At 26.6% G+C, this 14048-nt stretch overlaps 1 protein-coding gene across 5 annotated transcripts in view; it reads right to left on the bottom strand.

Annotated features, from left to right (window-relative positions):
• Positions 1 to 14048, bottom strand: part of LOC107437082 (mus81 structure-specific endonuclease subunit) — a 104819-nt gene that overhangs the window by 22304 nt on the left and 68467 nt on the right. For 2 of the 5 annotated variants that reach the window (XM_071183289.1, XM_043047148.1), the window contains exons 1-4: positions 9102 to 9312; positions 8224 to 8296; positions 3547 to 3838; positions 1463 to 1673 (exon numbers count right to left, since the gene is read on the bottom strand). In XM_071183289.1, the coding sequence (XP_071039390.1) occupies positions 1463 to 1673; positions 3547 to 3838; positions 8224 to 8296; positions 9102 to 9230 (705 nt within the window). In that variant the 5' untranslated portion in view covers positions 9231 to 9312. Of the gene's footprint in view, positions 1 to 1462; positions 1674 to 3546; positions 3839 to 5818; positions 5877 to 8223; positions 8297 to 9101; positions 9320 to 14048 lie in introns of those variants that run through there. The other 3 variants (XM_016048965.4, XM_016048963.2, XM_071183291.1) reach the window with 3 other exon arrangements.

Genomic DNA, 14048 nt, shown 5'->3' with positions numbered 1-14048 from the left:
CAAGTTAATTGTCCCCGGTTTAGTAAAACCCTTGCGCACTTTAATTCTTAAGTAAAATATGGTCTGAAATATTCGGAGATGTAATGACTATATACACGCTATATTACATAGTTACGTGAGTGAAAGAAAATTCAAAATGATATCGAGGCTGTAATATTTATTTACTGTTGGGGATACGCTGAAAGAAGATTGAAAGACCCAAAACAATTTATACAAAATTATTGTTAGTTAGACTATTAATATTTATAATATAAATCTTTTTCTAGAGCAGAGTAAATGTTTTAAAGCATTCCTAATATGAAAGAATAAAAAACAGTGTCATACATTATTTTAAATTTTATTTGATATTACCAATATTTGGAATGATGACGAAATATGAATGGTGTAAAAATAATTAAATAAATAAGAGGAGTAACAAGAAATCACACTACCTCCGTTTTATACACCAAAAATAGTTAAAAAGTAATAAGTATAGTTGCGTGATCTATTTTTGGCGCACCCTTTAAATATTGAGTTTTGCCAAAAAATGTAACCCGGACTTCCATGGTCGCTCAGTATATCTCCACCCCCTATGTCCACGCCTATTCCTCCCTTTCTCCCACCCATAGCTCCTTCAATTTGACTTGTCGTTCAGCGTAGAAAGGGCCTTAAGGTACTAATTTGGCTAAAAAAGACTCGTTAAAATTGCAAAAAAAAAATTTTTTTTTTTGTATAATTTGTATCAACAAATATATTTGAGAAGTTTAGAACAATAATTTAACTCAGACTGAAAGCTGAAATTTTTTTTTTTTTTAATGCAGAATAATTTGATTTACTACAATTAGGAACTCATCAATATTATGTAAAACTAGAAGTAGTTTGGAACACACTAAAGAAGAAGTAAAGTAGAAATGGTGCATTCCACGAAACCTTTTACGGATGGGGTAAAACCTGTTAAACACCACAAAAAAAAAGTTTTAGAACATCAATTAGTGCTCAACCTCAAGAAAAAAAAAAGTCCCACACAGGTCATTAAACAAACAAAATTCCAAAGTGTAAAAATATTCAATTTCACATAAATATAAAAATCAAATACTTCAATTGAAATAATTAACAAAAAAAAAAGTTTTTTTTTAATGGAGATTGACTATAAAAACATGTTATTGTCCAGAAGTTATGAAAAATATGAATTTTTGTCAACTTTTAGGATTCTAACATGCAACAATAATAACAACAGTCTTTTACTAAACAGACTTACAAAAAAAATATATTTTGAAATAAAATAAATAGAAAACCAATGTTCACATCAATAACATGTTCATATTATCACAAATGGTTTCTCAAAAAATTCAAGAACAAGTAAGTTTTTTAAAAAATATAACGATAAGATACGCAATACAGGTTAAGTACGATAAGCATTAAAATAAACATCTATCGTTTAAAAAACATTCAGATATAATTTAAATGTGATTTAAAATGTTACCTTTTGTTCTCTAAATCGTCCATCTTTAATACTATGAGCTAAATCATCCAATCGCTTACGTTCCACAACAAAATCTAAAACGACTTCCTTTGTGTTATCATTTTTATCCCGAGCAATCCAGAGAAAATCTCCAACATGAAGCTTTCTTACTTCAAATTCCACTCCACATTTTTGCAGTTCAGTTTGGAACAATTTTTTACTCTTTCCATGTCTGGAAAAGCGAAAGAATAGTTTAAGAAAGAGACTATGTTTCAAGGTTGTTAATATTTAGTTGTACATTTATAATTAACTATCTAATTAGTTTATAGATATATTACAATTATTATTCATTAGCAGAATTTATGTATGCCATTCATTTTTTTAACATAACAATCATACTAATAAAAGTTTTGTAAAATCTTGCAAAACATTTCATACAAAAAAATAAATATAGATACTTATGCTTATAATTTTACACTTAAGCTAAATAATGAATAAATTTAAATCATAAAATTTTGTTATGAAGTTAAGATGCTAAACACTTAGAAATTGACTGTTGTTGTTTGAAGAGAAACATATTGAAATGGTACTACTCTAAACTAGGGGTGCACAACCTTTTTCAGTGAAGGGCCACATGCACAACAGATTGACCAATGAAGGGCCGCATGCCAAAGTGTTTAGACCGACATATTGAAAGCAATTGCTGGTGGTGATTGTTATATAAACATCATTGTTTATATAACACTAAATTCTTTTTGTGGATTAACCTTGTAATCTCTTTGCAGAAAATACAATACTTTAAAACGTTTAAAATTAGAAAATGCAAAACTGATTACTTAAGAAGGAAAACAGAATTTAAAAATCAGAATCAATTTATCAGAAAAAATTTAGATAAATTGAAATAATTAAAAAACTATGGAAAAATTGAAATTTTTTTTATCAAATTACAAAATACACAAGTCCATTTAATCATAAGTTTTAACGTTAAATTTTTTTCATAGAATTAAATTTTAAATAAATAAATATTCTAGTTATTAATATAAATTCAAGTTAAATACTTTGATTTAAAGAAAGTTTATAGGGTTAAAAATGATTAAAACTAAAACCCTTAAGTGGAAAATAAGATTTAGCATTTATTAGGGAATNGGGTTCGACTGTATATATATATATATATATACTAAGTTAAATTCTACAATCTATGATAAATTAACTGAACTATTAGAAGAAAGTACTTATAACTAATTGAAACATAATTAGGGAAGATAAAAGATAAGCTTTTAATAGATGGGTGATAATTTCTTTAAAGTTTAACTTAATATTTTATGCCTTTTTTTAATGTTTGGTTTATTTTAATCTCCAAGAGCAAAATAAATCTGCAGCACCTGCTGCTGTATCACACAAATTCTGCTACTAGGATCAACATATAAAATATTTTTTGAATCACTACTTTATATAAAAGTTCCAATGAAAAGGATATCAAATAGAACTGCTTTAGTTTACAATAGTTTGATTGTGAATAAAATCAATAACTAAAATCTCACTATATCAAATAATTTATAAATAGATATCTGATTAAATAAAAATCAACTTGTTTAACATTCTTTTTAGCTCAAATAATACCCATAACTTTTCTAGTAATTTGATTCTATCAGATTGAATGTAATTGAAAATTCCAAATTCCATCAACAAAGGTGAACAAGTACAAACAGGCATGAAAAATAATCACTAGGACAGAAAAGGCAATTCAATTAAATTGCTTTAATATAAACTTTTAAATCAACTAGTTTTAAACTTAATTATAAAATATGACATATAATAAGGTTTTCAATAAAAATTAAGCTAAATTAAACGCAATATAAAAATTTCAATTGGTTTGTTCACAAAAGAAATAGCTAGTTCTGCAAATTTAGCCTAATTTTTAGCCATTTATATATTGTCACAGTTTGAGAGAATTTAAATATTATTGGAACAATTTCATATTACGCTTAAGTTCAATGCATTCATTTATATATTGTAGCTCACAGTACAAAACAAAACACAGGATTTCTATTTAAGAAACAAGAAATAAAAGTGAGATTGAAAAATTAAATGTATTTTCTACATACCCAGATATAGTTTCACAGTTGTCTACACAAAGTAAAATATCAAAAGATTCAGGAAAAAGGTAAAATTTAACATCATCTAAGGGAAAATCATAGTTCGTTGTTTTTTCTTCGATTCTTGGCATAAGCGTAGCCTTTGGGAATGTTGCCGTCCTTCCGACAGTTATTGTTTTAATGTTAGTTTTTTTTGGTGAGTTGAATGAAGTGGTTGAAGGTTTCTTTGGCTTGCTTATGGGATTTGATCCAGATATCACAGAAACTTGAGATTGTTCAACTGAGTTTAGTGGAGATGAACCTAGACTCAATGATAAAAAATAGAGGTAAGGAGAAAATAGTCATGAGTGAATAAAATGCTTTCAATATTTTCTATTTTTGATAAAAATTTAACAATAAATGAAGTAAAAAAACTAACAAATGTTTCCTTTAATAATTAATAGGGGTTTAAAGCACTGGAATTTATTAAACAGTAAACTTGATTTTAAATAGAAAATTTGAATAAAATATTTTTTGTTCCAACTATTTAAAAAAAAAATTTAACTAACAATGCAATCTCAATTGTCTTTGTTGATTTAAATTTGAATTTGGGCAAGAAAATTTAATGTTTTTATAACTGTCATTGAACAGCAGGCCCAATTTTGGGTTTATGACTGCTAATATTCAAATCCGAAGCCTTGTAATTTTGAACCAATCCTGAAGACATGGAAACTATTGGATCAGTTCATCCAGAGGTATGATTTGTTATGGGAACATGGAGGACTTTGTGACTCGACAGATTTAACGTGCATCAGTCAACATTTACTACACGGGGAGTCTTTGACCGGCTAGGTTTGAACCCATGAACTGTTGGGCATGAGCCCAGTGCCTTACCAACTAGGCTATTTCAGCCCAAAATTTTAATGTTTAAAAATAATTTGCAGATCTCTAGTTGAATATTCGTTTAATACTTAAAAAAATTTTGAGCAAAAGTCATAAATCAGAAAATTTTTAAGCATAAGTTTTTCGTTTGAACTATTCACTAATTTTGTTTTTGTGTAATTCAGAAATTGTAGCTTTGTATGACAGTATGCCTATTTCTCATAAAAGAATTAGATTACTTAAATATATAGGAAACATAGTATTTAGAAATTAAATTTTACAAATAGAAAAAAACATCATTTACTTGATAAAGGCTTTAAAAAGCAGAAAGTGAGAAGGCATGCAAGTAATCATAAGTAAGTAAGCAAGGTAATAATTAGTAAGGCATCATCATCACATGCATGTGAGCATTATGTCTCTTCGTTCGACTGTAAGGTCAAATCTACAAGTATCTTAAATCTTACATACAATGATCATGTGCCAAAAATTATAGCTTTTAACACGTTCTAAAACACAAATATTTGATTACCGGGATGAAAGAGAAAGCGTTCTGGCACTCTCACAATGATGTGTTGGCCAGGAAATGAGAGCGTTTCATGCTGGCACTATTATGTGAAAATCAGCACAAAAGTGTTAAAGAAAGCATTGTATGCAAATTAATAGCTTTCAGACAGTGGTATTACAATCTAAAAACATAAAACAAAATAATTATATTGATTTCTATGAAGTTCCAATATCAAATAACTTTGAATCAACTGTTATTAGGGAAAAAGAGGAGATCAATGCAATAGTTAGAATTTTCTTTATATTTTAAATGAATCATATGAAGACAAGTATGAGGAAGAAAACAATAACAGTAAAAGTGCAAACTTGTACAGCCCTGGACAAAAACTATTTTAGAGGTAGCAGCATTACTTTTTCAATGTATAAATCCTGGTTTAAAATTAAAAAATAGATAAATAAACAAATATATAAATAAAACAATTTAATTTTAGTTGCTTCCAAATTTTCACACTTTTTTTTATACAATTGAAATTTAGGCTTTAAAACTAGAAAGCTGTATTATTCTCCTATCTAATTTGAAATATGAGCGCATAAAATTGATACACAAGTTTTTTGTGTATACAAGGTAGTTAGTTTGTAGGTAAATAATGGAGTGATTTTTTTTTTTATATGCACAGCCATTTGGGAGAAAAAAATAAATTACTTTTTTCTATGTATAGGAATACTAGTGGGCTAAAGTGCCATCAAAGTAGATTAATTTTTTTGAAAATTTGATTTTGATTTACAAACACTCTTTAAAAATTTTTTTTTTCCAGTAACCATACAAGCTGGCAGCTATGTCACTGAAATCAAATGAGCAATGAACTATTTAAATTTCTGTGAATAAGTAGAAAATTATATGATGTAAAATTCTCACCATTCGTTTGTCGCCATTCAATTAATTTTGCATCAAGCATAGAACAAATTTTATCTCCTAAAAATATTCAAAAAATTGTGGAATTACTGAATTAAATAAAAGGGAATTAAGTCATTAACACAATTATTATACTCAAATAAAGCACTATACTTTTTTAATTGTTTCAAACAATGGAAAAATGATAGAATGAATCATTCTCTCAGGTAAAGATAACATCTAAAATAAAATAGTTTAGAACTCACCACACTGACCAACAAAACCGTAGCAAAAATGTAGATGCAAATAATATATAAAATGTTTAATCCTAAAATAAAAACATCTGAACAAGAATTTTTTTTATCTATCTTATTTAATAGCAAGTGCTCTTTAGTAATGAAAGTAAATATTTTTTAAAGTTTTAACTTAATTGATATATGAAGTATTTTTCAAAATGTCAGCTTTTGTTATTTTAGATTTTAGTTATAAAAGATTCTCTATTTTTGGCTCATCACCTCACTTATTTATGTTATGAGCGTTGATATTTAATGTATTAACACATTAAATTTTTGAGGCAAAATTTTCTGAAACTTCTTGGATACAGACATCACTTTTCAATTAAATAAGACGACAGAAAGAAGTTCATTGATGCAGAATGTCACCACATTATAGCTCAGAAAAAGACAGGATTAACACTAAGTGGGTGAAAAACTAAAAAGAAAGCAGAAACATAGGAAAATACAGTGCATACAAGTTAGATGCAAAAGAGTACAACACATTAGAAGCTTACAATTACGACAAGCTTCCAAGTCACAATCAAAATGCAAATATTAAAGATACAAAAATTATATGTTTTAAAATGAGTTAAAAAATTGCTAGCCATCCATTATTGCAGCATTTCTTAGGAACAAAATTTTTTCTTGCTTTTTATATGAGCAATAAATGAAAAAGGGCAAAATGGCGGACATTTCTATTTATATCAGGCAGAGTTCTCCCAAGGAATAAAAAAGAACAAGGTGCTTCCCCACTGAAAAAAGAACTTTGAATTCTAAAAAGGGAACTCATTTAACACCATATAAATTTACCAAAATGTGTAATATTATGTAATAACTGAATTTGATCCTTAACAATTTTTAAGTTAGTCTTTTACTATTTTATATATATTTTTCAAAAAGTAATTTTCACTCATTATCTAAATAAGAGAAAAATGTGTAGTTTATAAGTAATAATTAAGGGCATGTTAAGAGTTCTCAGTGCATAATTTAAAAAAAATAACAAAACAGGTAACAAAAAAAGTAAATTAAATAAATTATTTTTTAACAAACAGCTTAAAAGATTTTTTTTAAAAATTTGTACTGAAAATTATCAGAAAATGATCATTTAAAAGTGTATTTTTCTTTTAATATACTCCCTAGAAAAAAGAGAAACTTATAAAAATTCAACCAATTGAGAATAATCCAAAGAAAGTAAATATTTTGAATTGTAATCAGAATAAAACCTATATACACACATATAATTTTTGTGCATAATTATTATTTTAACAGTTAATAAATTTTTCCTTAAGAATGATAATCAACAAAAAGGCAGGCAGTGTTTTTAAGAGATGGAGGCTTTCTTTAACAAAAAGGGCGCATTTAGAGAGATCAAAGGGAAGGCAGGACAGCCGGCAATTCCAAAAACACTAAGAGAGAACACTGTATTAGGTATCATTACAGAAAAAGATAATTTAATCTTCTTATTTCCTTCTTGGAATCTTAATTCTTTGTTTTTATTAAGCAAACATACATTGGCTGACCAAATTATCTTTCTTTTTACAATGCTGTTCAACATTTTAAAAGGGTTTTTTTGCTTACCATTCACTAAGCACAATTATTATTTTCTTGAAAGTTTACTATTTATATCAAAATTCAATGTTATGAATAACACCAAAATTCTATGAATTGCATACTATTAGAGTGGTATTTACTTTTCTTATAAATACAGCAAAATCTTGAATGTTAAAAAATTTAGTAAGATTTAGAATAAAGTTTTCCAAATATAATTGCTATTTTTATCCATGCAAGTTTTTTATTAATTATCATGTGCTAATTATTTCAACATCTCCTAAAATACTGAAAACCTGATTCTCTTTTTAATAACAACTAGTTAAAAAATATTTATTTTATTTAAAGAATAATAAAAAAATAATTTTAAAAATAAAAAATATTAACTTTATTTGAAAAAGATCTTATTAATTTTATCCTTTTTTTTAATTTTTATTATAGTAAAGGAACATAATTTAAGAACTATAAAAATATGGATATGAGTAAAGATATAAAAAAATGCTTGTTAGGTTCAAGAAATGAATATTTTCAACACAAGAATACATTTTTATTAAATAAATAAGAGGTTAAAAATTGTAACTAGGTTAAAAGAATGTTTTAACTTACCAAAATATTCTAAGATTTTAGCTTCTTTTCCAGAAGATAGGGGTAAAGGATACTTTTTTAATGAAGATAATGCCTAAAATCACAATATTTATGGATAAAAAAAAAAACAAATTTGGATTATGAAAAAACAAACATTTTTAGATTATAATTGAGATAAAAAAAAAGAAGAAAGAATATGAAAGTTAAGGGAAAGTTAAATGTGAGAGAGAGAGATTTAAAATGACCCTGTTTCCTACATGTTTTCATAAAGGAGCAAAATAGTTATATCAAGAAGAAATACATAAAACTTAGATACAATATTCCCTTAAAATTGTTTTTTAAATTTTATTGATGTTGAATTTGTGAAGATTTAAACAATTCATAATCAAATATTTGCAACTACTTTTTTATTTATAAGTCTTGATGATAAATATTATGTTAATATATATATATATTATAAATATTAAGTTCTGAAATAATGGAAATAGAAGTTTATTTTGAACCTAAAGAAAAAGAGATTAGACTAACATTGGAGGTGGTCCACATTTGAACTAAACATTTTTCCAAATTTAATTACTCTAGTTTTGCTTGGATATTTATATAAGAGTTTGTTAATATAATATTGGATTATAAAAGTTTGTTAATATAATATTGGATTATAAAAGTTTGTTAATTGAACACCAATGTTTTCCGTATTGAATATATTCTAGACAATGTTTAAAGAAAATTATAATTTCCACTCGCTGTGATACTCTACTCCTTGCAAGCAGTAAAGGTAAGTGACAATATTTTGGACTCTGCATACCTGTTTAAATATCAAGCATTTTAAATATAACACATAATTAAATTAAAGCAAATATACAAATTAAACGAAGGCAATTATTTTTAATAAATATAACCTTTGCATATGTATATTGCAATTTCAACCCTTTCTCCGATGCTTCTTGTTTCCATTCCGTGAGCCATTTCACAAAAAGGGGATTTGGACAAGTATACTTCTTTTTAGCGCGTTTAGGATGTTTATCCATATTATAATAATTTTTAATTGTAATTGAATGAGCAAATTTTCAAACTTTTGCAACCCGCTTTGTTTATTTTCAAATTTCATTATGCAGTTACAGTTAAAAGTTTTTCAGTCGATCTTTATCTGCAGATGGCGCTTAGCAGTAAATATTGGTAATTGAAATGGGCTACAGATGGCGCACAGCAGAACACACTACCTATGGCAACATTTTCCCTGCTTTCACCATAAACGTGTTGTTAGTCTTAGAAGAAGGAAGTACGTTAGTTTCTCTTTTGATTTTCACCTAAATTGGAAAATTTAAAGCTAGGAAACTGTATGGAAGGGCAAACTGCATTAAACATAGTTCTGGAAGTAAACGTCATAGAAATTTCAGAAAATATTTTTGACAATTAAATACGAAAGATATTATGGAATAGAAAAATATCGTAGTAAATTCCCATACAACGGAGAACAGAAGGTGATGTGAGTACTCTTTAGTAAGAATCCTCTCCTAACTATCAGCCTTACTATTCAACTCTTCTTCCCAACCATCGGCAATTAAAAATGATTTAAGCTCTTTATAGAGCCGTTTTCACGAAATGTGGTTCCCCACCTCTAATCGCCGTTCAAGAAATATGAGAACTTGTGGCAATCCGCATGCAATGAGAACGACTCAAAACCTCGACAACGACGGTATCTTTTGCAGTTACAAAGAATTTTTTTTTCAAATTCCATAATGACAATTTTGTTTTTAATTATAAATTGTTCCAAAACTTTTGTTTAAATTTATTGAATGTTTTTAAAGTTATAGCGAAAAAAAAAAAAGTTTTTCGCATTTTTGCTTATAAAAATCTCTGTATCTCTATAGATATTTAAACAAGGCTTATGAAATTTTGTGCAGTAATTGCATTAATTCCTCCAATTACTGAAGTAATTGAGGCCTAACCTAAACATCTCTAAATCCTAAGTATTTCTTGAAAAATTAAAAAAATGTCAAAAATCGAATTTTTTTTCCCCAATTATTGTTGGAGAGTGTACCTTCATGTAAACAACAGACAATATGATAAAATATATAATCGTTAATTAAATTTCGAAAACTTTACTTCTAATATTCTTTTCTTTAATTCTAAAACTTCCTCAAATATTCTGTTAAACCTATTGTTTCTGTCTTGTTGTCTCCATTTTTTATGAAATATGCCAGAAATTACCTGAAAATGACGAGTAAAAAAAACTTTTTCACTGAATGATTGAAAAAAAATATAAACATTTGTTATAACTTTTGAGATTTTCTAGAATTGGACTTATTATTGAATACATTTTAGTGAACTTAAAAATAACTTAAAAATTTTATTGTCCTAAGTAAATTCCAACTTTATTAATATTATGTTTATTGAAAATTAATAAAATCAGAAATATTTAAGACCCTTTTCATGCAACAGCGTTTCTATTTTAACTTGAAGATGTGAAATGAAAGTTATGATGCATCCACGGCGATGAGTAAAATTCATCCCCGCGAAAGCGTAAATAATTATTACTTACCTCCTAAGATGCATAAGTTACAATAGTCATCTTTTGTGACCAAAAACTATATCGTCAATTTCAGAAAATTTAGAGTTGAAAAAAAATTACCCAAACTATAAAAAGTAAAAAGAAGAAACTGAACAATGTTTTTTTTAATTAGCAGAGCATTAAAATTATTCTGGGCATCAAATAAATAGGTGCTGTTCCTTAATATAGGTGATTAATCAGCCCTGATTAAAAGACTTGATTTTTCAGGATTAATCTTTTCTGGATTAGAAATTGTTTTTTAGTTTTGTTTTAACTTTTGTTAAGGCAATTTTTATTTTCTAAACTAAAGTTAAAACATAAATTCATTGGTCAATATTAAAATGAAATAAATAAATAAATAAACATTTTTCACCTATGTGAGAGAACTAATTTAAATGTTTACATCCAGCACAAGTTTAAACGAAATCTTTTCAAATTTAGAATGATAGTTTTGTCATTAATTAAATGTTGAAAATTTTGTTTAATTTCAAAAATTTTTTTAAAGTTGTAGCCAAAAATGGAAGGAAAAAAAATTGTTGTTCTTTTCTTTTTATTAAAATATTTATATCACCATAAATATTTTAACTTCGCTTATTGTAAAATAACTTAAATATTGTAAAATAACTGTGTATAATAAAGTAATTGATGGAAGTTCAAAGTTTATTGTCATATTTGCTGTCATGGGGTCTTCAAAAACACTTTATTTTTGCATCCGTAATTTATGGCCGGTCACTCAAAATTTTGAAGGCGTTAAACTTTATTGCCAAATATGGAAATGTGCAATAATTATCAAAGCATTTTTTGAAAAATTGAAAAAAAAAGTCAAAAACTGAAAGTGTCTTTTTTAGGTAGTGTATCTTCTTGTGGCCACCAGTCAATAGGATGAAATATAATTATTTAAATTTAGAAAACTTTACTTCGTATATATTTTTTTTTAAATTTCAAAGGTTTCATCTATTATTATATCAAACTTATTTTCCTTTTATCAGATTGCTTTTGATTCCATATTTTTTTTAAAGAAAATGCCTGAATTTATCTGAAAACATCTCTCACCCCCTATTATTTATCTAACTTCAGTAGAGGTTCGGAAGTTTAGTGTTTATTTAGATTTAGCATATTTACTATTTTTTCATTACATCTTATTGTTTAAGCTTGAAATTGGTTTAAGATACTCACGAAATTTTTCCCATTTCAGTTTTAATGTTAAATCCTCTAAGACTGTTTGTTTATTTGTTAATAAAGTTTCACTAAAAAAGAAAAAACAATTTCTTTTTAAATCTCTTTCATGTTAAAAGAACAAGTAAAATATGTTTCCTGCTTTTACTACTTCGCTGTGGAAGCTATTTTACCGCTTTTACTGCAGTCAAATAGCCTACACAGAAACTTTACCAATGTTAATGATAACTATACATGATTTTCAACTAAGATATTCTAATAATGAATAAAAACAATCCTTATAAAATGTTCCCACTTTTTCAAGCAGAATTGACTCGATTAACAAAACAAAAACCTGACAAAAAAATCGATTTCCCTGAATTATTTGATGTAAGTATTGAAATACATTTTTCATAATTTTTGTGATTTTCCATATTTAGACTTATTAATGAAGTTCAATGAATCTACTATTAATAAGTAATTAGAGTATAATAATATCTATGGGTGAATTGTCCTAAGGTGATAATAAAGGAATTTTTAATAATTTAATAAATTAAATTAATACAAGCAAACATGACGTTTTTGAAAACAGTGTTTATTAAGGCAGAAATGTTTCTAAATCTTTTTATATACTAGCGAATTTGTTTTAGCACGAAGACGCGAAATGAAAGTCATGATGTATCCCCTGGGATGTGTAAAATGCATCCTCTGGGACGCGTAAAAAATGATGATGCATCCCCTGGGACGCAAAAAAAATAAGGATGTATCCCCAGCGATGCGATTATCGAATTAGATCTATCAACGATCTATTTAAATTAAACTATCAACTTATTAATATCAATCAATTAAAATATTAAAACTATATATTTTTAAAGGTCTCGGAAAAATAATAAATATAATTGTGTAAACTTGTAATCCTTTAATGCTTTTGGTAATTATAGTACTAGATTAAAAAATTTTATTTATCAATTAAAAAGAAAAAAAATTAAGCTAACTAGAAAATTCGAAATTATTAGAAAAAAGTTTATGAAAAAAGGTTGAATAAGTTGAATCTCTAAAAAAAAAAATGAAGTTTGATAGATTATTCCTCTGAAAAAAAAAGTGTTTACTTAAATCAAAGAGTATTTTTCTTGATCTGTTTAGGTGAAATTATATTCGTCGTTTTTATGGCAGTCAACATAAGAATATCACTGAACTCTTCTACATAAAGTGGATACTATAGAATTCTTAAGTGGATAATTGTAAAATACTAAGTTGAATTTCAAATCTAATTGGTTTTGTAATATTGTATTGACAAAATTGGTTTTAATTACAACACGTTAAAATTGAGTGCAATTTGAAGTTGTAAAAGAGTTGTATGGAAATCAGAAGAAAATAATTTCCATGGATTTATAAATTATGAGTTATTGCTATTAAAATTGCTAATTAATTTATTAATTAATTATTGCTAATTAATTTATATGAAGAGTCTATTAGAACTTCGCACATGTGATACACTTATCGTTATTTGGGAAATATGGGGCAGCCACAATCTCTCTGGAATATATGATCCAAACAGTCTATTAACTTATGTTAGGTCAAAGGGTGGAAATTTAATGTCAATCCATCAGAATTCATTGCAATTTATATTGTTCATATAGATCACTTCGCCAGTAATGTGCAGTCATTTATGGACCATCTTGCTATGCCTTTTCTAACTTTTCTAAATTTTTTGTCATTACCGTTTCTGCCATACTTTGTTCTTATTTTTATATAAACTTTCATTTGATTTGGTGTACTACTTCTTTAATCCTCCTCAGAAATGTGTTTGTTCCTAAACATAGATGTGTATCAATGTTCTACACATAAAGCTAAAAAAATAAACGTGTTTTAAAATTAACAGTGTTGGCTCCATCATTTCATATTTGTAATTCTAGTTCTGAGGTACCCTGCATATGCAACTAATGGAACTAAAAATTCTAAATCGGCTCGTCTTCTTCGATTTTTAGTGTTATTTTAATTTGTTTTTTCAAAAAAAAAAATGAATAGAAAAGAACTTTAATTAATCGAAGAAATAGTTAGAGGAGTTAAATTGAAAAAAAAAATGATTTCAACACCCCAAACATTTAAAAAAACTTTTTCTTTTGGAATACCCATTGAG

This window comes from Parasteatoda tepidariorum, chromosome 1 (genome assembly GCF_043381705.1).
Source record: "Parasteatoda tepidariorum isolate YZ-2023 chromosome 1, CAS_Ptep_4.0, whole genome shotgun sequence".
NCBI lineage: Eukaryota > Metazoa > Arthropoda > Arachnida > Araneae > Theridiidae > Parasteatoda > Parasteatoda tepidariorum.
The sequence above is the reverse complement of the archived record's forward strand: the minus strand, read 5'-3'. Positions and strand labels throughout refer to the sequence as shown.